Genomic DNA, 25,884 nt, shown 5'->3' with positions numbered 1-25,884 from the left:
TGGCTGAGAAAGATTTTGTTTTTCCGTGTTTTCAGGCAACCCAACTCTGGAATTCCAGACTCTGGATCTAGTTGTTGTGGAAACAGAAAAGCTGCACATTCCAGTTCCCTTTAGAGCAGTCCCCTTACCTAAAATCACCTGGCACAAAGATGGCAAAGAGCTGAAGGCGGATGAACGCCTTGGCTTTAGGTGAGTGTTCTGTGCGAATCCTTTCATCTAGAACTTTTGTCATATCGGTTATTTCATTTCACACCAGCACAGGCCTTACACTCATCCATCTCTGATTTGCATAAAAACTTTATGCTTGCTGTGAAATTTAATCCTAATATAACAAACAAAAAGAATTAAAAGTCTGCAATCCACCCACTTTCAAGCCATTTTTCACACATTTAAATGTGAGGAAAAGTTTGAACATGAATATTTGAGTCTAAAATTTTCACTAATTTTTTCTACCATCAAAATGCATCAAGATCCTTAATTAGGGACCGATGTGTAAATGTCTGAGTAGTGGCAAGTTAAGGTAAGAAAAATATAGAAAAAAATTCTAGCTATTCCAGGTATTGCTTTTTGTGATAACTGAAAAATAATGTTGTTAAAACATATTCATAGTTTCCATTTTTGACACTTGCTCTACCCAACAGTTTGAGACTTAATGCACCGGAGCAGTCAAATCATTCAGTCTGATATTTAAAATTAAGTTTAAAATATACTAAGAGATAGAAGAGTGCAGTCCAAGAAACTGAGCAGGACCCTCAAACTCCCAGCCTCTACTAGCACCCGATCTGGGAGTATAAAGAATGGGGAATTTATATGTATTTACTAGGGGTGCAACGATACACAAAATTCACGGTTCGGTTCGGTTCGATACTTTGGTGTCACGGTTCGATATTTTTTCGATACAAAAAAAATGTTCATGCCTTTTTAATTTGTCATGTATTAAAATTATAAATATATATTTTAACTCAAAAGTACAGTTTTTAAATTTAACCCTAACCCTTGTGCGTGTTTTTTATTTTGACAGCGAATGCGCACCTGCGGACCACTTATGTGCAGCCCTGGTTATTTAGCTCGTCATATTGCAGCCACAGAAATTCTTTTGTCCATGAAACCATAAAGCTGCACTTTCTTTTTGCCTTATAGTCTGATTTGTCATAACTTCTCCGTTTTGTGGTAAGCTTTTCTTTGGCTGTCACTTCTTCACCCTGACCTGTCTTATTTGGCTCAGCAGAACTGAAATATATATCCTGCTGCTTTTACACACACACTCACATAAGCTCAGCGATTCTCTGCGCGATCAACCTCTCACATGTTTAAGCTGCGGGAGATTTCACTTGTCATGTTTGCATAGTAAGCTAACGATTAATAAGACGATGTCAGAGGAATTGGTGCACAAATTATCATCACTCACAGATCAGTGCTGTCGCTCTCTATACACAGTTCGCACGATTGCAAAGTGAAAGCAAAAAAACAAGCGCAAATTCAAACGCGACTTCAATATGTCACATATTGACAGTGGCTCACAGATGCCAATGACATAATTACCCAGCTACATTTCTGAAAGAATGCAAAAGCATTGACATATATTTTTCCTTCCTACAATAGCCCGACGGGCAGGGAAGAGATAGATTTTGGTAGCCCGACTGAAAAAATCGCTAGCTCCAGGACGTCGGGCTAGCGATATTGCAAGCCCTGTATCTGATTGAGGAATCACTCATCTTTGGAAAAGAGAGTTTATTACAGAGAAATGTCTCTTTCCAAAATAAAAGCTATACTATCCGCTTCTTCTGGGCTATATTCTCAGCAGCATAAGGAGAATCATGTGCTAACAGCTGTCTAAATGACTCGGCTAAAGTTAGTAGCATGCTTGTTGTTTTTGTCTTTGCACTAGGATGATGTCGGCGTAAATGTGCAGTCATATTCGTTGTGTTCCCACTAGTGCTTTCAGGTTGATCTCGTTGAAATGACCTTAACGCCACAACACGGCAAATCTCCGTTAACGAGCTACCGCCGATCGCCCGTGCATGGGGCTAGACGGCCAACACGTTAACGAGCTAACTGCGCTAACACACTAGTTCCCACCCATGTAATTGAGCATTGCATGGCACATCCAACATACTGTTTTACTTTAGTCCATGACTCGCTTACCTTCAGGGTCATACGTCACATGAAAACCAAAATAATTCCAAACGCCAGATCTGAATGTTGCAAGGAGAGCTTAACTTCTGTCTCGCTAGCTTGCCCTGCGCTCTTCCTTCTGACTATGCTGTCTGTGTTGAGCGCTCAGTGGATCTGCGCTCGACAGTGCAGCCTAGGCGGAGTAGTCGAACGCAGATTCACTGAGCGCTCAACACAGACAGCATCGTCAGAAGGAAAGTTGATAAAATAAATTACAAATGTTGTATTGTTCGATACATATGCGTACCGAACCGAAAGCACTGTATCGAACGGTTCAATATCGATACGAATATCGTTGCACCCCTAGTATTTACATGCCTGATCTCTGCTTACCTGTAGAAGTCATGTCAGGTTTAGGGTTGGGTTAGGGATAGATTAGGGATTTAGGGTCAGAGGGGTTAGTAGGCAATTTTTTTATGTGCGTATCTGTCCCAAATTGATCTATTTCAGCTGTTAGACCAGTTTTTATTAGTTTTTGACACATACATTCATATTTCAGTTAGCAAAACAATGGTCTGAAAGTGACCATTTAAAAAATATTTCTTTTTTAATTTTAATGTGAAAAACTAAAATTTCATGTTTTAGGGTTGCACAGCATCAACGTGTTAGCACAGTTAGCCTGTTAGCGCGTTAGTGCCGTGCAGCCCCTAGCATGGGCCAATCCGCGCTAACAGAGATCTGCCGCGTGAATGCGGTTATGACGCTAACGTCATTTTAACGAGAGTAACGCTGACAGCACTAATTCTGATGTATAAAACTAAAATTTCACAGCACTCACTATATATGGGTAAACTTTGGACCATAAAACTTTTAAGCAAATTGGAGTTGTTTAAGTAGAAAATGTTACCAAACATGTAATAAAAAAAATAATAATAATACATTTTATTTATAGGCGCCTTTCAGGCCCTCATGGATGTACTGATTTGAGATGGAATGACTGATATAATAGAAGAACATATTCTTTAAAGAATACTATATTGAAATTACTCTTCAAACAAACAGCTGGGAAAATTGCTAGGAAATAGCCCAACATGAGCTTCATTAAAATGGCTTTGTGTCTTTTCTTTCTTGGTTGATGCTCAACAGGAAGGAGTATACCTCCTGTCACCTGGAGATTGACAGCAGTCTTCATGCCGATGCTGGAGTGTACAAAGTGACACTAGAAAACAAGCTGGGAAGTGCCAGTGCCACCATCAATGTCAAAGTCATCGGTATTTAAACACACATGGCCAGTTTGTACATCACTGGAGAGACACACTGAACCTGGAGCCGATTTTTTTTTCACGTCTCTATGTCTTTGTCTTCAGGGCTTCCTGGTCCTTGCAAGGAAATTGTGGCTTCTGAGATCACAAAGAGCTCCTGTAAAGTTTCATGGGATCCACCAGATTATGATGGTGGTAGTCCAGTTCTTCACTATGTCTTGCAGGTCTGAGATGGCAGCGTGTTTTTACTGATCACGTTAGAAATCTGACAGTGAAAATAAAATGCTCATGTGTTTTTTCATTTGTTCCTTTTGTGGTGCCGCACAGCGGCGTGAGGCCGGCAGGAGGACATACGTCAACATAATGTCAGGAGAGTGCAAGGTGAGCTGGGTGGTCAAAGATCTCATCCACAATGGAGAGTACTACTTCAGGGTCCAGGCTGTTAACAAGATTGGAGGAGGAGAGTTCATCGAGCTCCGCAACCCAGTCATCGCCGAGGACCAGAAACGTAAGGAAATCAAATCTGGTGATGTCATACAAGGATTCTACTTCCTGCTGTGAGGATGCCAGTAGAGAATATGATCACTTGGGATGGAGATGGAGATTAGCTAAAGCATTCACCCTTAACCATTCGAGGGATAGCAGCAGGAGTCAGCACAGATGATACTGTGTGATTTTCCCAGTTTAAGATTGATTATTAGTTCTTAAAGTTTTATAGCACTTGTACTCAGTGTTGGGGAGTAACGGAGTACATGTACCAGCGTTACGTATTTAAAATACAAAATATGAGTAACTGTATTCCGTTACAGTTACTGTTTAAAAAGGTGGTATTTAGAATACAGTTACTTTGTTGAAATAAATGGATTACACTGCGTTTTTTTCCTGTTTCGTATGTTAGGCTATGCCCTCTCTATTTTGGTGATTCCACGCCGATGGAAACCCAAACAAAACACGCATTAGGAGGCTCTAATGCCCGTGTCTCAATCTCGTGGCCCATGTCACCCCTAGTTGCATAATGACATGAAGAAATTTTTTTTTTAAATTATTACTCAAAACATTATTTAAGTTGTCACCGAGCAGAAACGGGAGCTGGAAGCATGTAAATATAATAATAACCACTGCAGCCAAACAGAGAGCCTGACGAGCCCAGCTGTAAGTAAGCTGTTAAGACTCGACTGTACACTGTGTTCCTGTTTCCTCTGAAACAATAAGTTCTGTTGGAGCAGCCTTTCAACGCCTCTCTGTCTGAAACTTGACCCAGACAACAAAGTAAAGCTCGTTTTCAGCTACGAGCCCGACACGAACCCGACGTATTAGCCAGAGGTCCCTTTACTACGGTTCGGAGCCGCTGACCTATTTTATATACGCGCTGAATAGTTTTCTATACGAGATCGCTGCAAAAAGTGCAGCCTTACCTAATGTCCACCTACTGTTACTCATTTATATTAACCCTTAGATGCACACGTGTGGTCAAAAATGACCCCACGGGTTGTTTTTCTTCAAAATCTTTAAAATGCAAAGTTGTAATATATTCATATTCCAGGTATTCCTCATAAAATATGTTTGTAACATGAGGCCATTTGCATTTTTATTTATTTTTTCATTAATCTTTTAAAAAAATGCTGTTTTTGTATCAGTACCCCACTCTTCCACAAGTGGGGTCAAAAATGACCCCAAGCAGTTCCTATGGAATTTTCTATGAAACTTTCATTCTTAGCAACTCTGACTGTTCCACTTACACTTCTGATGGATCAAGAATTAATTTTTAAACAGTAACATACACGATTTAAAGTCAGGGCTGCACATAAGTGGTCTTCAGGTGTGCATTCGCTGTCAAAATAAAAGTATTCCCAGAAATTCAGAGAATACGTGCCTCTTTTGTGGTGGAGGAACACCAAAGTAATTGCTTACAGAGCTTGCTTCTTCGACATCTTTAAGAGTTCTGAACAAATGTCTGTCCTCCTCCAGAACATCTAATGTACGCAAACGAACATTCCAACTTCTTATCTGGTGCGCGTCTTTTATTTTGACAGCAAATGCGCACCTGCGGACTATTTATGTGCAGCCCTGTTTATAGTTTCCTGTGCATTTCAAACATTGTCCTTTCTGATGTTTTTTTTTTATAAATATTTAAAGTAACATGGCTGCTATGAGGCCAGCTGTGGACCTTGCCCTACAAATGATCCAGGACGGATGGGATGAAGAGCCCATCGGAGGCATTGACTCAGAATTTGACATCTCAGATATAGAGGACCCAGACTATTGTCATCCCCCTCCCCCCGAACAAGACTAGTCAGACACAGAGGAGTCCTCTGAAGAGGAAATGGATATTGAGTCCAACAGAATGAGCCCCTCTTACTGCTCTGGCCACAATATTCTGAATTAGTCAGCCAGGGCTTGCACCTGGGTTTAGTACTGTCTCCCCAGTAAATGCATGGAAGATGTTCATGTCTGATAATATAATAGAAGAGGTGCTGACATGCACAAACATGGAGGCACAAAGAGTAGCCACAGACAGGGGAAAAGAGTGGAAAAATGTAATCAAACAAAAGCTCCTGGCCTTCATTTGATTGACCATTTTTGCAGGAAGTGAGAAGAACTGGGATGTACCAGTCGGTGTGTTTTTTGGGAGTCCTCTGCATAACCCATTGTACAAGGCCACTATGTCAATTCAAAGATTTATTGACCGTTTCTTGCACTTTGATGACAAGAGGACCAGAGCCTACAAACCACATGGCAGCTTTCCGCTACATATGGGGCCTGTTCCTGGTCAACTGCAGGCAGAAATTCATCCCTAGTGATTGTGTTACAGTGGATGAACAACTTGTGCCTTTCAGAGGGAAGAGCCAGCTTCTGCAGTATATGCAGGGCAAGCATACAAAAGTGATACAAGCGATAGAAAAACTGCAATTTCTTAAAATTAATGAAAAAATAAATAAAAATGCAAAGTGCCTCATGTCACAATCATGTTTTATGAGGAATACCTCAAATATGAGAATGTTACAACTCTTTGTTTTAAAGATTTTGAAGAATAACAACCAAGTTTGTAGCTAAATGCATTATTTCTATTTGGGGTCATTTTTGACCCCACTCGTGGAAGAGTGTAGGTATTGGTAGGTTGTGCATCCAAGGGTTAAGATTCTAGTTGGTGTTGGTATGGAGAGTAACCTTCAGTAATAGTAATAAATCACACAGCAATAGTTCATTCATGTAGTTGTAAAAAGCATGATAATATATTAAGTAATCCAAAGTATTCAGAATACGTTACTCTCACTGAGTAACGTAACGGAATACATTTTGGGGCATGTAATCTGTAATCTGTAGTGGAATACATTTTAAAAGTAACCTTCCCAACACTGACTGTAGTCATCTGCTCACCTTGCAACTATCTCTGTATCTCTGCGTACAATACATATGGGCGTGTCTCATGTTGCATTTCATACTTATATTAAGATTGAGTAGATGTGAAACGAATGCAGGGCAGACCCTAACAACTCAGTCATAATATTGATTGAATTCTTCATTCAAATATGAGCCAATTCATGTTTTAATAGCCAGACTTTGGCATAGCACAACACTATGCCATAGTTATGTTATTCCAATAACCTTATTGAGGTTTTTAAGCTGTTTGCATTCTTAAAGCTGTATTAGTATTTGTGTGGCACGTGTCTTATCATATATGAAGTCTTTTTAGTGTGTTAAATTAGAGAGAAACATTCAACAGAATATTTCATCCATGTGAAAATGAATATTTAGTTTTCCTAAGTTTTAAATGTTTGACATTTTGCTTCCAAGAGAAATCTAACTGAATGCAAAATCTTGTTCCAGATGCTCCTGACCCACCAGTGGATGTGGAGACCCACAACCCCACATCCAGTACTGTTACTCTAACCTGGAAGCCTCCCATGTATGATGGTGGCTCCAAAATCATGGGCTACATCCTAGAGAAGCAGCAGAAAGGAGAGGACAAGTGGGAGAGGTGCAATGACTTCCTGGTGCCTGTACTATCCTACACCGTCAGAGGATTGATAGAAGGAAAGAACTTCACCTTTAGAGTCAGAGCTGAAAATGCTGCTGGGATCAGTGAGCCATCACGCAACACGCCATTTATCAAGGCCGCTGATACCATTGGTATGTATCAGCTGTGTGGTCTCGTTCTCTCTCGATCTATCTCTCACTTTCTCTATTTCTAGGTACGCATTTCGGTTTGTCTGATTTTATTTCTCTCTTAGATCCTCCAAAGGTTTTCCTGAGTGGCAGCTTGCAGTCTGGTCTCGCCGTGAAGCGAGGCTACGAGATCTGCCTGGATGCCAACATTTCAGGATCTCCGTACCCTCAGATCACCTGGTACTGGAACAACCAATCAATTCGGCCTGAGCCACTCCGGAAGAGACCTGAAAAACCCCTGAAGAAGAAGGTGGAAAAGAAGGAAGAGGAAAAGAAGCAGGAAAAGGAGAAAGAAGAGGGGACAGCTGAGAAGAAAGAGGAGAAGGAGGGAGAGGTGAAAGAACCTGAGGAAAAAGAAGGCGAGGTGAAAAAGGAGGAGGAAGTTCCACAACCAGAGGTCGAAGAGCCAGACTACCCCACCATAAATGAACGCCTGGCCATCGACAATAGCCACAAGGGTGTATCCTCTATCGTTATCAGGGACTCGATTCGCCCTGATCATGGTGTCTACATGGTGAAGGTGGAGAACGACCATGGCATTGCCTCGGCAACCTGCGAGGTCAACATACTCGGTGCGAGTTCTTTTGTGTTTTCTATAACCAAAGCTTTATACTTTAAATCTAATCATGTGTTTAAAAAAAAGATACAAAAAGTTCAAATCTGAACATTTATTCTGTCTACAGATACTCCCGGGCCTCCCGTAAACTTTAGATTCGAGGAGGTGAGGAAGAACTCTGTGATCTGCAAGTGGGATCCCCCTCTGGATGATGGTGGCAGCGAGATTCTCAACTACACCCTGGAACAGAAAGACAACTCCAAGCTGGAGATTGGTTGGAGCACCGTTACCGCAATATTGAAAGGATGTCGTTACTTGGTGCCCAAACTCATTGAGAAGAAGGAGTACATCTTTAGGGTCGTGGCTGAGAACAAGTATGGTGCAGGCCCACCCTGTGTCTCCAAACCGGTCATTGCCAAGAATCCTTTTGGTATGGGTGCAGTTATTATTATTCTGGTCTATGCTGTAAGCTAGTTTTTGGTTTTGTTTTATTTGTTTGTTGTTTTTTTCAGCTTGGTTTGTAAAGTTTTAAAACATAAAAATGTTTGTAGCTGATTAAAGGTCAGCTGAAATTAAATATATGTCATTATGTAGATTAATTAACAGATAACTGTACTATTAATGAACTTAAAGGTATACAAACAAAAGTAACATACCACTTATTTTTGTTCTGCTATTTCATCTCGGTATGTCCTTAGAACCTCCCGAAGCACCTGATAAACCACAAGTTGATGACATCACAGCCAATAGCATGCTGGTCACATGGAATGAACCAAATGATAATGGCAGCCCCATCTTGGGATACTGGGTGGAGCGCCGTGAGATCAACAGCTCACACTGGGCACGTGTAAATAGGTGAGAAAACCATACAATGTAACCATTTTATTTATTTCTTTTCCAATTTGCAACAAGACACACGAAAGTGCATATTGGCTTGTGTGAGGGTAATAACAAAGCCTTCATGGTACCTTTGGTCTTCAGGAACATCATCCCTGTCCCTGAGCTAAATGTTGAAGGTCTGATCGAGGGGCTGACTTACATCTTTAGAGTTGCTGCCGAAAACCAGGCCGGCCCTGGAAAGTTCAGTGTTCCCTCTGAACCCAAGACTGCCCAGCCAGCGATTTGTACGTAAACTGTTCTAAATTCTTTGTTCGACAGAACTGTGAGTTGTCACTAAATGTTTTATTCTTGGTTATATCCATCTATAACACTTATTTAATATTTGAAAAATGAGCAACTGGCAATTTTTAGAATTTAGAAGTATGAAGAAGAAAAAGTTATGGTAAAATTATTTGCTCCTTTTCATAATTTTATTTATTTATTTTTTTAATACTTGTCACATTTATATGTTTCAGATAAAATTTCAAACAAATTTTAATATTAGAAATTGATAACCTGAGTAAATAGAAAACATTTTTTAAAAGATTATCTCATTCACATTACAGGGCCTCGAAAGAGTCCTGTATTGTTATTTTTCGTCACTACCTCCCTGAGTCGGGAGGGGATCATTTGTGCGTGTGCTGCCTTCCTTGGATGTGGTAGTTGTTTGTCAGGTTCTCTCCGGAATCGAACACTGATTCCCCATTACCTGTGGTCAAACATGGCAGGCAGATAAAGTGCCATCGAAAGTTAATATGGCAAGCATTCGAATGAGACATCGCCGCCGTGGAGGGAAAGGGTTACAGTTTAACATTTTGAAGAGTCCTGTTGCATCTGGCATAAAATGAGCAAATGAATGGAACCATGAATTCTCTTCTCTACTAGAAAATCCTGAAAGAGAATATTCAGCCATCACTTTGTGCCCTGAAGCTCAAGCGCACCCAGGTTATGGAGCAGTACGATGATACAAAACACACCAGCAAGTTCACATTTGGATGGCCTAAAAAGCCCAACTGAAGTTTTTGGAGTAGCCAAGAGTAACTCCAGACTTAAAACATATAGAAATGGATTGACATGACTTCAAACAGGGCAATATGGCTGAATTCAAACATATCTGCAAATAAGAGTAGACTAAAATTCTTCCACACCAATATAAAAGATTCATTGCCAGTTATTGCAAACACCTGATTGCAGTTCTTGCTGCGAGAGGTGGTAGAACCAGCTGTTAGGTTCACTTTTTCATATAGGGCCAGGCAGGTTTGGATTCTCTTACTAAATGAAATCAACATGAAAAAAAAACAGCATTTTCTATTTACTTATGTTGTCTTTGTTAAATACACTTTGTTTGATGATCTAAAACATTAGATTAGATGATTTCCAAGTGTGTTTTTTTGTTTTAGTCTAATATTTGAACTGAATTACTTCCTACCTCGTCTGGGTATAGTTATTCTCACTGAAATATAGTCAATCGTAGGGTGAGATTCATCTGTGTTTACTTTGACTCTACAGTGCCTCCAGGTCCTCCAGTTGCCCGAGTGGCAGCAACTACTGACCACTCCATCGAAGTTGAGTGGGACCCGCCTGCTGACAATGGAGGTGGGGAAATCCTGGGATATCATGTGGATAAGGTGAAAAAGTTACTTCTCATAAGTTTTTAACTTTGTTTTTGAGATTCTGTCATGTTAGAAGTTGATTTCAGTCCTGATGGATGTTCTTGTTTGTTCTGTGGTGTTATTCAGGCTATGGCTGGTACCAAGGACTGGTCGAGATCTACGGAACGTCCGTGGAAGACTCGGAACTTCACTGTTTATGGAGTCAGAGAGGGAGCAAAGTACACGGTCAGAGTCATTGCCTGTAATGCTGCTGGAGAGGGAACACCAGGATTCACAGAGTCTGTATTCGTCAGAAATCCTGCAGGTTAGCTGAAAAACTCTGAAAAATGTTTTTAAAAATGTAGAAATTTGAACCAGTGTTCAATTAGATCAAATCTTGTTTAATTTCGTATTGATGTACATCTTCTTCTTCTTGTATTTTATTTGTTTGTTTTTCATTCTTTGCTTCTTTGCTGGTCATCACTAACAGAGATCCCCGTAATTGAATTGGATCTGTCTGTCAAGAATGGCGTCGTGATCAGAGCTGGAGAAAACCTCCTTATACCTGCTACAGTCACAGGTAAACCCTACCCAGCCATCACCTGGACCAAGGATGATGGCAAACCCGACAAAGACCGTGCGGAGATCCTCACTGAGGACAACAACAGCATCTTTTCAGTCAAGAATGTCCAGAGGAAAGACTGCGGAAAATATCAAATCTCCGCTTGCAACCCCAGTGGCATCAAGTCTGCATGGACCAGAGTGGAGGTCATGGGTGAGTCCAGGACGTTAGAATTCAGTCTGAACTTGTAATCAGTTGAACAAATGATCAAACAGGATAATATTGTTTTATTTTCAGATGTCCCGGGACCTGTCACAGACCTGAAGCCTGTTGTTGTCACTCGTAAGATGATCTTTCTGAACTGGGATGACCCTGAAGACGATGGAGGCAGTGACTTGACCGGCTTCCTCGTGGAGCGAAGAGATCCCAAGATGCACACATGGAGGCAACCTGTTGAAACCGCCTCGTCCAAGTGTGAGTGTGTGGGCATTATGGAGGGACAAGAATACCTGTTCCGTGTCATCGCCAAGAACAAATACGGCCTGGGCCCACCTGTTGAGCTAGGACCCATCAAGGCTGTAGACCCACAGGGTGAGTGCTACGTTTATTTTCATTCTATGGATGTTGGGGATTTTGAGTTTAGAAGCAGTGTGAAATGTGGAAGTGTATTTGAAACAAGTTTCTTCTGTGGTTTTGCAGGCCCGCCATCATATCCTGAGAAGTTCCACTACACTGAACGCACAAAGAACTCCATCACGTTCGCCTGGAAACCACCACGTAATGATGGCGGCAGCCCTATCATTGGTTACTTTGTTGAGAAAAAGAGGCAGGACCAGCAGGCCTTTGAGCCCTGCAACACTGAGATCTGTCCCAACATGACTATGACTGTGGAGGGCCTGGATGATGCCTGGATGTACGAGTTCAGAATCAAGTGTGCCAACCTTATTGGAGAGAGTGAGCCATCCATCCCACTGACTGTGGTTATCCAAGATGATGAAGGTAAAGCCTGAAAACTTCTACTTGTTCAAGTAATGGATGAAAGAGTTTTCTCCAGAGAAATGTATATAAAATAAAGAAGTCAACGCTGTTGGATGCTAATAACTTGGCTCATGGCTCATGCATTCTGATTTGGTTGATTTCTGTCTTGCCTCTCTCAGTGTCTCCTGAGATTCACATGCTGAAGCAGTTCAAAGGGGACACCATTACTGTGAAGAAGGGTGAATCCATCGAGATCCCAGCTGATGTCCTGGGACTCCCCATCCCTAAGATTGAGTGGTCTAAGGATGACGTAGTGATCGAGAAGCCTACTGAGACTCTACTGATGGAGACAAATGTGACTGGCAGAATGAATTGCAAGACCATGCTGTCCATCCCAGCAGCCAACAGGAGGGACCGTGGCAGTTACACTGTGGCTGCCTCCAACAACATGGGTTCAGCCACGCACACGGTCTATGTCATGGTGCTTGGTGAGTTGAAATCATGTCACTGTGGTGGTACTTTATAACATAAAATATGGTGTTATGTTATTAGTTATGCTAGTTCTGTTTGTATCAGAATAACCAGCTGACAGTGTCCTGACTGAACTCATGCTCTTCTCTTCAGACCGACCAACTCCACCAAGGAATGTGAGAGTAACCAATATCAGAGGTGAGTCCTGCTACCTCAACTGGGACGCACCACTTGATAATGGCGGAAGTGAACTGACCAACTACATCATTGAGAAGAAGGAAGTGGTAACAGAGGTGCCTGAGGTGGAAGAGGGACAGGAAGCTCCACCTGAACCGCAGTGGGAGGAGGTTACAAATAGCATAATTGAGAGAAAATATGGGGTATGTCTTTATAATAGTAGCACCAACTACAAGTTACATTAATAATAATAAATGTAGTCCAATTGGTTTCCAATGGTAACATCACCTACATCTTCTGAAGGTCTGGAACCTGGAAAACAAAAAGACCTACCTTTTCCGGGTACGGGCTGAGAACCGCTACGGTATTTCTGATCCCTGCACAACTGAGGAAGTTCAAATTATTGACCCCTTCGGCCTTCCTGGCCCACCAGAGAAACCAACAATTGCAGAGTACTGCAAGACCTCCATGACTCTAACCTGGGAACCTCCCAGAGATAATGGAGGCTCCACGATTATTGGTTACTGGCTGGAAAAAAGGGAGAAAGGTACTGCTTACTGGGCTAAAGTCAATAAGATGCCCATCACAAAGAGGGGCATGAAAGGCTGGGAGTACCAGGTGAGCTGTGGGGCTTTCTAGTAATTTTAGCATTTATTTTAAGCAAAGCACTGCCTCGGTGTGTACAACTCCTTGTTTAGAAATTGAATACTGTTGCATGCATTATGTGTCGCTCAGGTGACACGTCTGTTTGAAGGAACAGAGTACGAGTTTAGGGTCGCAGCCTGTAATTCAGCAGGAACCGGACCTTTCAGTGGACCATCTGACTCTGCCTTTGCTGTTGACCCTCTCAGTAAGTAAAGGACAATGCATGTCTTTTTAAAACCCACCAGCTTACTTAAGTCTGGTGTTGGCCACCAGATTCGGGGGGGATGATGAACGATAGAATTTGGATACTTTTTTCACATTCTGTTGCTTTTCCCTGCAGCTCCTCCAAGCATGCCTGCTGCTCCCGAGGTGGCTGATAAGACAAAACACAATGTCACACTATCCTGGAAACCACCAGAGAGTGATGGTGGCAGTCCCATCAAGGGCTACATTATCCAGATACAGGATGAGGGGACATCAGAGTGGGTGAGAGTAAATGATCCTGAAACCCTGCACCCCACTACTGAGTTTACAGTGCCAAGCCTCCGCGAGCTGAAGCGCTACCGCTTCAGGATCATTGCTGTCAATGACATTGGAGAGTCTGATCCCAGCCCCCGCACTAGTGAAGTTCTTATTGAGGATGTCCAACGTATGTCTGAATTTAAAGTAATTTTCACTACAATAAGTAGATACTGTGTATTTCATCCACTGATGTGTCTATCAATTCCTACTCAACAGTTCCACCTTCAATCACACTTGATGTGATGGCAGATGACCTGGTTTCCATCCGCGCTGGAGATCCCATTAGAATCCCCACCACCATCAAAGGCCGGCCCACTCCTAAGGTAACCTGGGACTTTGACGGCAAAGCCAAGTCGCACAAGAAAAACAAACTCCACACACTGCCTGTGGACTCTGAGGTGAGACCTTAATACCACATTTCCAGGTTTTTAAAAAAAAAAAAAAACAAAAAAAAAAACACCTTTCTGAAGAGTTCTTGCCCTTGTTTCCCTTATTTTTCACTTGTCTGTTAAAATTTTATGAAACCATTGCATTATTGTGTTTGTATATCTTACAAAATACATAAGACAATTCTTTAAATATTTTTTTGTTTTGCTTGTTCAGGTGGAGTCCACAGACACCACTTCTGTTGTGACTATACCTGTCAGTCTGAGGACTCACTCTGGACGTTACACCATCACAGCCAAGAACAAGTCTGGACAGAAACACCTCAACATCAGGGTCATTGTCCTCGGTATGTTTGTGACTTTTTTTAAGAGAAGCATACTTATAGATGACTAGCAATGGCAGAGTGGCATCTTTTTCCTGTGTCCTAAATGTTTTACTGTGCTTGTGGCTGCAGATGTTCCCGGACCTCCAAAGGACTTAAAGATTACTGACATCACCCGATCAACCATGAGGCTGATCTGGAAGCTCCCCGATACAGATGGAGGAGAGCGAATCAAGAGTTACTTTATTGAGAAGAAATCTGTGACCGACAAGGCCTGGACCAAGGTAAACATCACCTTGTTGTCAGTTTCTCTATCCTATTTTGCTACGTTTCAAAAGTAATGTATGGAAATAGTCCCTTTGATTAGATGTTGCAGGAATGGATAGAGACTCCCAGGCTAAATAGTAAGCTGCTTCTATAATTCTAATAATGTGTCCATGACTCAGAAGCACTAGATGTAACAGCTAAGTTTAACTTTAAGATTCTGCTGTTTGTGATTGATTAGTTGAGTTTTTTGCTTTGTTATCAGGTTAATGTAGCCTGTGCTAGCCAGGCCTACGTGGTGCCAGGACTGCTAGAGGGTCAGGACTACCTGTTCAGAGTGCGAGCAGAGAACCGATTGGGATTCGGCCCGTTCACTGTCACCACTGAACCTGCCCGGGCCAGAGACCCCATCTGTGAGGACTTGTTTGGAATTTCAGCTCCAGATATGCAGCACATACTTCCAAAGTTTACATGAATTGCCCTAATATTAACCGTCCTCTTTCTCAGACCCACCTGACCCCCCCACCAAGCTGAAGGTTAACCTGGTGACAAAGAACACTGTCACCTTGAGCTGGGAGGCTCCCAAAAATAATGGTGGCTCTCCAGTGAAGCATTACATCATTGAACGATTGAGCTGGGACACCACCGGCAAGGAGAAAGAGACCTGGAAACAGTGCAACAAGAGAGATGTGGAAGAGCTCACCTTTGTGGTAGAGGATCTCAAAGAGGTCAGTCTTTCCTCTTCAAAGTATTCCTCTATGTACTGCTTGTTTCCTGTATTAATTAGAATCACCTTTATTAATACATGGCTGGAGAAAGGCATATTTTAAATGTCACTTTTTGTCCTAGTTTTAAGATTGATCATTTTCTTTCTGGAAGTTATTTAAGATGATTTCTAGAAAACTCAAACTGATAACTGATGAAAATGTAATGCAATAAATCCCCAAAAGTTGATTCTGTTCATCGGGGTGTAGCATTTTCAGTGGGAGAAACGTTTCGTCACTCATCCAACTGACGTCTTCAGTCTCAGCTGACTGCAGGTTTCCCACCTTATAAACAGGAAATTTGCCCAATAACTGAAACAAGCACCACCAGTGAAAAATGGTCAGTTTCAAGATCATTAATATGCAAATTCTCATGACCACTGATCAATGGCCATGAGTACCATTCACAGAGAGTTGGGGAATGGCTGCAATCACAGCATTGTAAGATGGTGACAGATGTACCCTTAGGCCCCTCCTCCATTCAGAGATGGTCTTTCCCTTTTCACGTAAATGGCCTCCTTGACTCCGCCCTCAAACCAGCGTTCCTCCCTGTCCAGGAGGTGTACATCCTCATCATTGAAAGAGTGTCCACTGGCCTGTAGGTGTAAATAGACTGCAGAGTCCTGGCCTGACGAGGTGGCTCTTCTGTGTTGTGCCATCCACTTAGCCCAGGGGTGGGCAATTCCAGGCCCCGAGGGCCGGTGTCCTGCAGGTTTTAGATCTCACCTTGGGTCAACACACCTGAATCACATGATTAGTTCGTTACCAGGCCTCTGGAGAACTTCAGGACATGTCGAGGAGCTAATTTAGCCATTTAAATCAGCTGTGTTGGTTCAAGGACACATCTAAAACCTGCAGGGACACCGGCCCTCGAGGCCTGGAATTGCCCACCCCTGTCTTAGCCAGAGGTTGTTTGGTTTCCCTGATGTATAAATCCTGGCAATCCTCCTGGCACGTAACTGTAACGGAGGCGGAAGGCTGGTTTTACTTCCACAGTGGGTTTTGTGCGAAGGAAGAAAATCTTCCTCCAACCGGATTGAGCAGTGGAGCCGCCAAGGGAAAGCACACATTAAAAACTGTATAATTAAAATATAATTTATTATATTTAAATAGTTAAAAATGTAAAATGAATTAAAACAACCTTGGCCAAGGGGTAACACAATAAAAAATCAATAAAACACAACATTAAAAGTCCAGTGGCCTGCGCCACGACCTAAAAGTCCCAGGGAGCTAAGAAATCCAGCGAAGTAGTATAAAAAGGGAAACCCAGCGGAGTCCTCTCCTTCCTTTCCGCATTCGCGTCCCGATAGGGAGGAGCGGCAGTCACTATTCTTCTAGACAGTTTTATTTCATAAAAAGGGATAAGTCAGAGACTTACCCCGGGTGGGCAGAGCTCTCAACTCCGCCCGCCGCTTCTTTAAAACTGCAAATCGGCACAGCCGTCTCGTGCCTTCCGCTGGTGCTATCTCCGCTCTCCCCGCTGGCGATCTGCGCGCTGGCCCTCTGTGCACTGGCGCTCTGTGCGCTGGTCCTCTTCTCGGTCTCATCCGTCTCGAGCCTCCAGCCCGAAGCCGAGGCCCTCAGCCTCTAGCCTTCAAGCGCAGCCGTCAATCACAGCTCTACAGCCCAAGCCTTCTCTCCATATCTCTGGCTCGGCTTCTCAGTCACTCCGGTCACGCTCTTTCGTCCCTTCCGCTTCGAGCCTCCAGCCCGAAGCCGAGGCGCTCCGCCTCTAGCCTTCGAGCGCAACTCCTCAAAACAAAGCTTTCCTTCCTCACTCGTCCTCAAAAAGCGCTCCTGTCTGTCGTCTACCCAGCCCTCTTATTGGCCTCTCTGGTACCTCTCAGGTGAAATCAAGTTAGTAATCAGATAGGGGTGGAGTCTTTACAGGACAGTTGTTCAATTAAATAAGATAAAAACATGCAATAGAACTCATACAAACAAACCCAATATACAATATTAAAATATTAAACAGATAAAACATCGCAAAACATGCACAGTAAAAACTCCAAATAACTTGTCCCGTTTCACCCCGTGACATAACAGCGTACAGTATGTTACTCTGTTTGTGTCGGGGGACTGGATCCTTGGGGTGGACCAATTTTTGGCAAAACTTTTCTCCCACTGAAAACGTTACCTCCAGATGAACAGAATCAGCTTTTTGGGATTTCTGGATGATCAATGATGCATTAAGACATAATGCAAATAATGCAATAAAGATTGCTTTTTTTACTTTAAAGTTTTTTAAGATGATTAATATTTAGTGCATAATCTTTAACCCACTCTATCTCTTTGCGATGTTACTGTAATTTTAACTTGTATTTCTCCAACACAAAATTTGAGAATTAAGCCAAAATGTATCCTGCAGAGAGAGTTGCTTCTGAAGGACATTTATATTTTTTACTTAAAAAAACAAACAACAAAAAATAACAGGAGAGGATAAAACCTGAGCTTTCAGCCCACTTTCCACAGTGATTTGGGAATTTCTACTGGAATTTTACCCAAACTTTGTGTTGACTGTCTTGTTAATCTACAGGGAGGAGAATATGAGTTCAGAGTAAAAGCTGTAAATGCTGCTGGACCCAGCCGACCCTCTGCCACCATTGGACCCATGGTCATCAAGGATCAGACATGTGAGCAACAGCCTCTTCAGCCAATCACAGGCTACTCATATTCCACTCTATGTGACCAACACGTTTGTTTTTTAAGTCAAATATTCATAGGAGCTGTCTCACGAACATCTGTGGGTGCCTGAGAATGTTGCATTCAGTTAACTTTATGATGGTGATTAACAAACAGTTTGTTTTGTTGATCATAACAAACGGATCATCTCTCTGCAGGTCCGCCCACTATTGAACTACGCGAGGCTATGGAGGGAGAGGAGGGCTGTGACATCAGCATTGTTGCAAAAGTTAGTGGCTGTCCGTTCCCCAGCCTCGTTTGGCACAAAGCCAGTCTGGACAAACCTGAGGAGAAGTCTGCCATTCAGTATGACCAACATATCAACAAACTAGTAACCCAGGATAAGTGCACCCTTCTAATACAGCAAGCCAGCAGGCATGACAGCTCACTCTACAGCCTGACCGCCACTAATAGTCTGGGCACTGTTTGCAAGGGCATCAAGCTCTCAGTGTTTGGTAAGAAATTCAACCTAAAGATGTTACATGTGTCTTTTCAACTCTTAAAAAATATTTGGATTTTATTTCTCAACAAAGCTGAATCACAGCAAACCATATTTCTCATCAGATAATTTAACTTAAAGGCAACAGCAGTACAAGTTTCATTACCAGGCGCGAGGCCTGGCAGAGCGCTGTGTCACCTTCAAATCAACAGCGCTATGCCCGACTCAAAGCCTTTGCAGTATCCAAAGTCAGTTCTTTGTCTAAAAAAGTTTGTAATGTTCAATTAAAAACAGCAATCTTCAGAGAGAAGGAGAATGTCATTTTGTCCACTTGCATTTTGAAACAGAGACTCAGTTTATTCAAATTGTGTGATGTTCTCAAATTAAGGTAAAAAGTCTCGTAGCAGTTTAATTATCAGGTGATAGCAGGTTTGATCACTGGTTGAAGTGATTTCCAGGTCTCTTCAGATATACATATATGACTCAGCCTCCCTCCCTGTGTAGGGCCTCCCGGTCCCCCAGTCGGACCAATCAAGTTCACGGAGGTGTTTGCAGAAAGAATAGGCCTCGCCTGGAACCCTCCCATCGATGACGGTGGATCTAAGATCACCAACTACGTGGTTGAGAAGCGTGAGGAGAACAGGAAATCCTGGGTCCATGTCTCCAATGATCCCAAAGAGTGTACCTATGTGGTAACCCGGCTGACCGAGAACCATGAGTATGAGTTCAGAGTCATGGCTCAAAACAAGTTTGGAGTAGGCCCACCACTGGTCAGTGATCCAGAGAAGGCCAGAAATCTCTTCAGTGAGTTTAGACCATCACGTCTTCACCCTCATTACACAAATGAGGACAAATAACTTGTATTACACTTTATGTTAATATTATCTATTACATGTTAAATTATTTCTTTACGGTCCACTTACTGCATAATTTACCGTCATCATTTTCTAATATTAAAAACACTACTGTCAATTCTATGGTTTTATATATCAGGATATATTAAAAAGAGAAATTGGCCTTTAACAGGCCAAACGTAGACAATATTACATATTACACTGTGTCACTAACACCCACACCTCTAGAGGATTCCGATCTGTCTGTCTGGTAATTCATAGACAAATGATGTATTGATTATGGGTGGATCGTGGATAACAGCCCTGTCCTCTTGCAGCTGTCCCCGGTCAGTGTGAGAAGCCCACTGTGACCGAAGTCTGTCTGGAGTCAATGACTGTCAACTGGGAAGAACCCAAGTACGATGGCGGGTCCCCCGTCACTGGCTACATCATCGAGAAGAAGGAGACCACTGCCAAGCGCTGGATCCGTGTCAACCGTGAGCCCATTAGGGCACTGCCACTGGGCAACAACTGGGATGTCACTGGGCTACTGGAAGGGGCCCTATACCAGTTCAGGGTCATTGCTGTCAATGCTGCTGGCTGTGGACTGCCCAGTATACCTTCTGACCCCATACTCTGCAGAGACCCCATCAGTAAGACAGAAGTTATTATTGTGTTAAAGCATGTTAGCAGCAACATTGTAACAAAGATTAGATCCTGTTAAATGATTCTCGAGCAAAACTAAAATAAATGATCCCAAATGAAATGTCAAACTCCAGACAGCAAATTGTGTTGGTGCTGAAACATGTTTTACCATTGTGTATGCTTCTAATCACATTTGTGATTTAGCAGAAACTAGAGCTTTACAGTATTTCAATTTGTACATGCAGAGCCTCCTGGACCGCCCACTCCAAAGGTAACAGACTGGACAAAGTCTACAGTTGAGCTCGAGTGGATACCGCCTCTGGTGGACGGAGGGTCAAAAGTCACAGGCTACATTGTGGAGTTCAAGGAGGTGAACAAGGAGGAAGAGGAGAAGAAAGCTCAGAGGAGGCTACTCCTGAGTGTAGCTGAAGAGGAGAAGGAAACAGAAACTGAAGAGGCCTGGGAGAAGGTAAAAAGAGAAACAGATTGTGACCAGGTGGTCGGCGGGGTTATAAAAGAAATCGTAAAATGACAGCGCCACCCAGGGGAATTTCACCCCCAGGAAATATACATTTAAGAAAAATAGATAAAAGGAATAAAAAGAGGCCGCACAGATTCGAGGATGCACACCGAGGCAGGTTGGCTCCAATATTAATACAGTTTTATTTACGGTTAAAATAAATAAAATATTAGAAAGCAAAAGGTAGCGCTGTGGTTGACAGTGTCCTCAAGTTAAAAATAAAACAATCATGGAACTTGGACTTACCAGCAGCCGTGGACTCAAAAGAAAATCACACAAAAATAAAATCACTACAGCCCACCCGGTGCTGTGCAAAAGAAAGTGTGAAAACGACCCACCACCTGAGGTCCCAGGGCCACTGGCACGTCCTCCGTCCACTGAAATACAACACAGAGCAATATGTTAAAAGAGAGATTTTTTTAATCTCATCTCTCCTAATAAAGTATGCACACAGTAATATAAATAAACAACACTACAGATCCTATAATCTGATTCTTAGTTTATTAAAAAGCGCCACACACTAGTTTGTGTCATTATCCAGACCAGATGTACATAAGCATGATTACACAGTTACCAGGGGCGGGTTTTGATTATCGATTATCTAGCTTGGATAACGATATCGATTCATTAAAATCTCAATTCATTAAAATCTGATTTTTAATATAAATTTCACTACATTTCAGCAACCACCAAACAGCTAAAACAGTAAATGAGAGCAGGAACACCGATTCTGCACAAAGACGTAAACACACAGCGCGAACCCGCTGACGCATCAGAATCAGTGAGATGTGACTTTCTCACCGACAGCACGGACACGGTCGGGGCTGAAAGCCGACAGCTCGCTGATTCTGATCCGTCGGTGGGTCTGTGCTTCGTATTTACGCCCTTTTTGCGCTGATTCTGAAGCTGCAGGTTTTATTTCTCTCCTAACAATATTGACCGAACCAGCAGCCAAAGAAGATCCAAACTAAGCTTCACATAAATGTCATCATGAATTCACACACACACACACACACACACACACACACACACACACACACACACACACAGTGTACTTCAAGAACAGTTTCCCGTCTAAAAATCTGTTTTCTGCATTATTCGCTTGCTTGTTATGCACAAGTCTACAGGCTGTCAGCCGCTGTTTTTTCCCTTTTACTTACTTCTGAAAAGAAAACCTAATTTCTGCTGTTCAATAGGCTTCTGAACAAATTTAAACTTTTTAACATTATGCAAAATTGCAAAATGCTCAGCTGTGTCTGTAATAAAACCTCTGTAATTTGCTCTGCTTCATTTCAGCAGCATCAGGTAATGTTCATTTATTGATTAATGGATTTCTTTCGTTTTTGATCTACTGCAGAATATTTTTGTAAAATCGTTTTTCTGTTTTATCTTCAGCTACTTTGACACAAAGGCATCTGCTGTGATGCTTAAACCTTTGATAAAGTCTCGAAAGTGTCAGCTTCCTTTTTATAGTTATAAAAATATGTAAATGTACTGATCTATGATCTGAATTATACTATTGACTGACTGTCTGAGGCTAACAGTTACACAGTCATACCAAAACTCTGTCCTGATAGTTTCCACTTTCTCTTTTGTATCAGAGATACTGAGACAATATTCGGGATGAATAACCATGAAAACACGTCACACGTCACATCATTATAATCACAGAGCCCGTTTCACTTGAAACGTCCACTTGATGACACAGTAGAGCAAATGAATCATCACAATGCTTCGAACCATGAGTCGACCAGTTGGATGGAAGCTTCAGTTCATCTCACCATCACTACCTGTAGCTGTCATATGATCTACTCGCTTGCTGATCAATCCGTCACGGTGTGCCAGCATTTACTGCTGCTTTGCGCCAAACGCACGGGAGGAACGATCCAGAAAAACACCGGCTTAGCTTTATACGGGCTGACGGCACCCTGCAATCAATATGCAGGAGGGTTCCCAATTAACCTAGTTGCGCAGGAGAGCGCGAGGACGGTAGAGCGAGAGAGAAAGAGAAAGGCGAGTAGCCCATCCGGCTACATCATGAATAACAACAAAAATATAGTGTTAAACTTCAGATTCTTTGTTTTTATTCATCCAGTTGCTTAAAGTGAATCATAAATCTGTACATGATAAAAACAAAGGAAGAATGAATACGCTAAAGTGAAAACCACTTAGTTTGAATTGTTTGTGAACATATGGGTGAGGTTTGGTGGTCCTTCCTTAGGTCCGTAAAATACAGCTATGTTAGATAAAATACGAGACCATATGAAACTGTTCTAGATCCATTTGAATAAAATGCAGTGAATAACATAAGACACCAATGCATTAAATCTATGAAGAGATAGAGCACTATGGTTGTAATGATGCAGTAAAATAATGTAATCTGTGTATATATGTATCTTTACTTTACAGAGTGACATCAGTTGCTCTGAACTCATCTTTAATGTTGTAATGTTGACTTCAGGATTTGAGACATCTCCACAAAGCCAATGAAGATCCAGTATGTAGTGTTTTTAACATGATTAAGTGAAAGTTAATTTGCATTTCGTCTCTGCCCAGGCAAAGGACACTGAGATCAGAGGAACTAAATTTGTGGTGGCTGGCCTTAAGGAAGGTGGTCTGTACCGCTTCAGAGTCCGAGCTGTGAATGCTGCTGGAGTAGGAGACCCTGGATTAGTGTCTGAGCTAATTGAGGTCAAAGACAGAACAAGTAAGATACAGATCCAACTTTAACATCTGGCAAAGCAATAATTTTTGTTAATAACACAAACGTAAAAATTGTCCCCGTCTCGTGCAGTTCCTCCTGAGATGGATCTTGACGCCTCAGTGAAGGAGAAAATCGTAGTCCATGCTGGTGGCACCATCCGCATTATCGCCTACGTGTCCGGCAAACCTGCCCCACAGATCACTTGGTGCCGGGATGACAGTGAGGTGCCCAAAGAGGCCGTGGTGGAGACGACAGGCATCTCTAATTCACTGGTCATTAAGAACTGCAGACGCCAACACCAGGGCATTTATACACTAAGTGCAAAGAACGAGGGCGGAGAGAGGAAGAAGGCGGTCATTGTTGAGGTCCTGGGTGGGTAATCACATTCACCTCAAACAATTTGAACATGCTGATGCATAAAGAGCTGTCCCATCCACTTTCTTAACCGCGTATCCAAGTAGAATATGGAAGCTTTATGTGCAGAGTCACTGAGAACTCCACTCTACTTAAAACAGAACTGTTTCTATATTTTCTTGACTCTGACTCCGTCCTTATCTCTACAGACGTTCCTGGACCAGTTGGTCTTCCCTTCGCTGGAGAGAACCTGACCAATGACTCCTGCAAGCTGACCTGGTACTCCCCTGAGGATGATGGCGGCTCAGCCATTACCAACTATATTATTGAGAAGAGAGAGTCAGACCGCATGGGTTGGACCTCTGTATCTTACACAGTGACAAGAAACAATGCTGTAGTACAAGGACTCATCGATGGCAAGGGCTACTTCTTCAGGATTGCAGCTGAGAACATCATAGGCATGGGACCTTTCGTCGAGACCGACAAGATGGTTCTCATCAAAGATCCCATCTGTAAGTCCAACATGTAGTAACCTGAAAGGAAGAGAGTCCCTTATTTAACATTTTAGTTGTAACTTCTTTACAATTTTAAGGGTAATCACCAAACTAGAAAAAACATAATAGGAGTTATTGCTGAATTGTTATATACAAAGTTTTTTTTTAAATCCTCATTTCAAAGTTGCAACTATTAGGCATGAAATCTTTAGAAGATGCTGATTTTATGTCGTTTTAAAAATTAATTAATTCATCAATTAATTATTACAAATTTGTTTTAAATCTGTGGAAGCGCAAAAATAGTTTTTCAATTATATACTTTCAATAATTTGAATGTTAATTATAACCTGGAAGTAAATCTTTTTTACAAGTCAACTCCTCACAATTTGTGCAGAATATCTACAGGAAAACAACAACAACCGCTCGTGAGGCACGAAACCCTTTGACAGTCATTTGGGTAGAACAAAAAAAACTGCTGTCACTCTGTGTTTGTATCTTCTGCAGCTGTCCCAGAGCGTCCTGAGGATCTAATCATCACAGCTATTACCAAAGACTCCATCTCCGTCACCTGGAGACCACCCAAATATGATGGTGGTGCAGATGTGACCAGCTATGTCCTTGAGTCCCGAATGATAGGCCATGACAGCTTTGTGAGAGTAGGCGGAGAGGACAAGCTGATGGACAGACGGTTCACACTAACTGGGCTGAAGGAAGGCTCAAGCCATGAGTTCAGAGTCTCAGCTGTCAACCAGGTGGGACAAGGCAAACCATCTTTTGCCACCAAACCTGTGCAGTGCAAGGATGAACTTGGTAAGTGACACAACATGACAACATTCATTTTATCAGAAAAACTAGTGACTCACCAATGTGAAAACCAAGGATGGTAACTATGATTCAACATTGCTTATGAGGTATAACAGTTGTTTCAGCAAGTTGGTTTTGGGATGTAATTCGAGGTTTGTCAGTGTTTTGCCATGTAATGACATAAAGAGATGTTTTAATGCTTCAGTTGTCAGCAAATGCCAGAGGTTGTATGTTTTTATTCAGTCGTTCTATTCTGATAATGGAGATAACTTGAGTTTTCCTGGTCTCACGGATAAACTGATTAGATTCTGATTGTCAAAGATCACGGTTACCTTAATCTCACTAAACATACTTTTGGCCAATATGTTATTTGCTAATTATGAGAAAATTTAATACAAATATCTAAATGGCAGAGTGTCACCGTAGTGTGTGTGGAAGTCTTGTGTTAACCCTGCTTCTCCAAATAATGTGAAAAGACAAAATTATGACATTTTATATTCAAAAGGTCATATTCATGTGTAAAAATACATTTTTAGGTCAGGTTCTTCTAGGTCGTATTTCAGCAAAAGAAGGGAAGTCCAAATATGGTTAGATACTGAACTGATGACATTCACTCATTTTTGAACCCCACCTTCATGTGTGCAGATTGTGGGGTTTAAGCTATGTGTGAACATTCCTGTTGCCTATGTTTGTTCATACAGAATAACTGTAAATATATTTTTATTTTAAGTTATTTTTAAAGGCTT

At 42.0% G+C, this 25,884-nt stretch overlaps 1 protein-coding gene across 30 annotated transcripts in view; it reads left to right on the top strand.

The window, feature by feature from the left end:
* ttn.2 (titin, tandem duplicate 2) overlaps nt 1–25,884 on the top strand; it is a 226,054-nt gene that overhangs the window by 128,675 nt on the left and 71,495 nt on the right. For all 30 annotated transcript variants that reach the window (XM_040034145.1, XM_040034143.1, XM_040034160.1 and 27 more), the window contains 33 exons: nt 36–189; nt 3,262–3,386; nt 3,483–3,601; nt 3,705–3,885; nt 7,206–7,508; nt 7,610–8,116; nt 8,228–8,530; nt 8,799–8,955; nt 9,082–9,224; nt 10,489–10,607; nt 10,719–10,896; nt 11,062–11,346; nt 11,431–11,724; nt 11,833–12,132; nt 12,291–12,599; nt 12,736–12,962; nt 13,063–13,377; nt 13,495–13,609; nt 13,745–14,053; nt 14,143–14,324; nt 14,530–14,659; nt 14,768–14,919; nt 15,165–15,312; nt 15,407–15,627; nt 18,200–18,296; nt 18,504–18,800; nt 19,289–19,588; nt 19,956–20,270; nt 20,508–20,731; nt 23,339–23,489; nt 23,577–23,858; nt 24,050–24,352; nt 24,839–25,144. In XM_040034145.1, coding sequence (XP_039890079.1) covers nt 36–189; nt 3,262–3,386; nt 3,483–3,601; nt 3,705–3,885; nt 7,206–7,508; nt 7,610–8,116; nt 8,228–8,530; nt 8,799–8,955; nt 9,082–9,224; nt 10,489–10,607; nt 10,719–10,896; nt 11,062–11,346; nt 11,431–11,724; nt 11,833–12,132; nt 12,291–12,599; nt 12,736–12,962; nt 13,063–13,377; nt 13,495–13,609; nt 13,745–14,053; nt 14,143–14,324; nt 14,530–14,659; nt 14,768–14,919; nt 15,165–15,312; nt 15,407–15,627; nt 18,200–18,296; nt 18,504–18,800; nt 19,289–19,588; nt 19,956–20,270; nt 20,508–20,731; nt 23,339–23,489; nt 23,577–23,858; nt 24,050–24,352; nt 24,839–25,144 — 7,551 coding nt within the window. The remainder of the gene's footprint in view (nt 1–35; nt 190–3,261; nt 3,387–3,482; nt 3,602–3,704; nt 3,886–7,205; nt 7,509–7,609; nt 8,117–8,227; nt 8,531–8,798; nt 8,956–9,081; nt 9,225–10,488; nt 10,608–10,718; nt 10,897–11,061; nt 11,347–11,430; nt 11,725–11,832; nt 12,133–12,290; nt 12,600–12,735; nt 12,963–13,062; nt 13,378–13,494; nt 13,610–13,744; nt 14,054–14,142; nt 14,325–14,529; nt 14,660–14,767; nt 14,920–15,164; nt 15,313–15,406; nt 15,628–18,199; nt 18,297–18,503; nt 18,801–19,288; nt 19,589–19,955; nt 20,271–20,507; nt 20,732–23,338; nt 23,490–23,576; nt 23,859–24,049; nt 24,353–24,838; nt 25,145–25,884) is intronic.

The sequence above is a fragment of the Simochromis diagramma genome, unplaced genomic scaffold (genome assembly GCF_900408965.1).
Source record: "Simochromis diagramma unplaced genomic scaffold, fSimDia1.1 OVJJ01000176.1, whole genome shotgun sequence".
Lineage (NCBI taxonomy): Eukaryota > Metazoa > Chordata > Actinopteri > Cichliformes > Cichlidae > Simochromis > Simochromis diagramma.
Note: the sequence above shows the minus strand (reverse complement) of the source record. Positions and strands in the feature narration are given on the sequence as shown.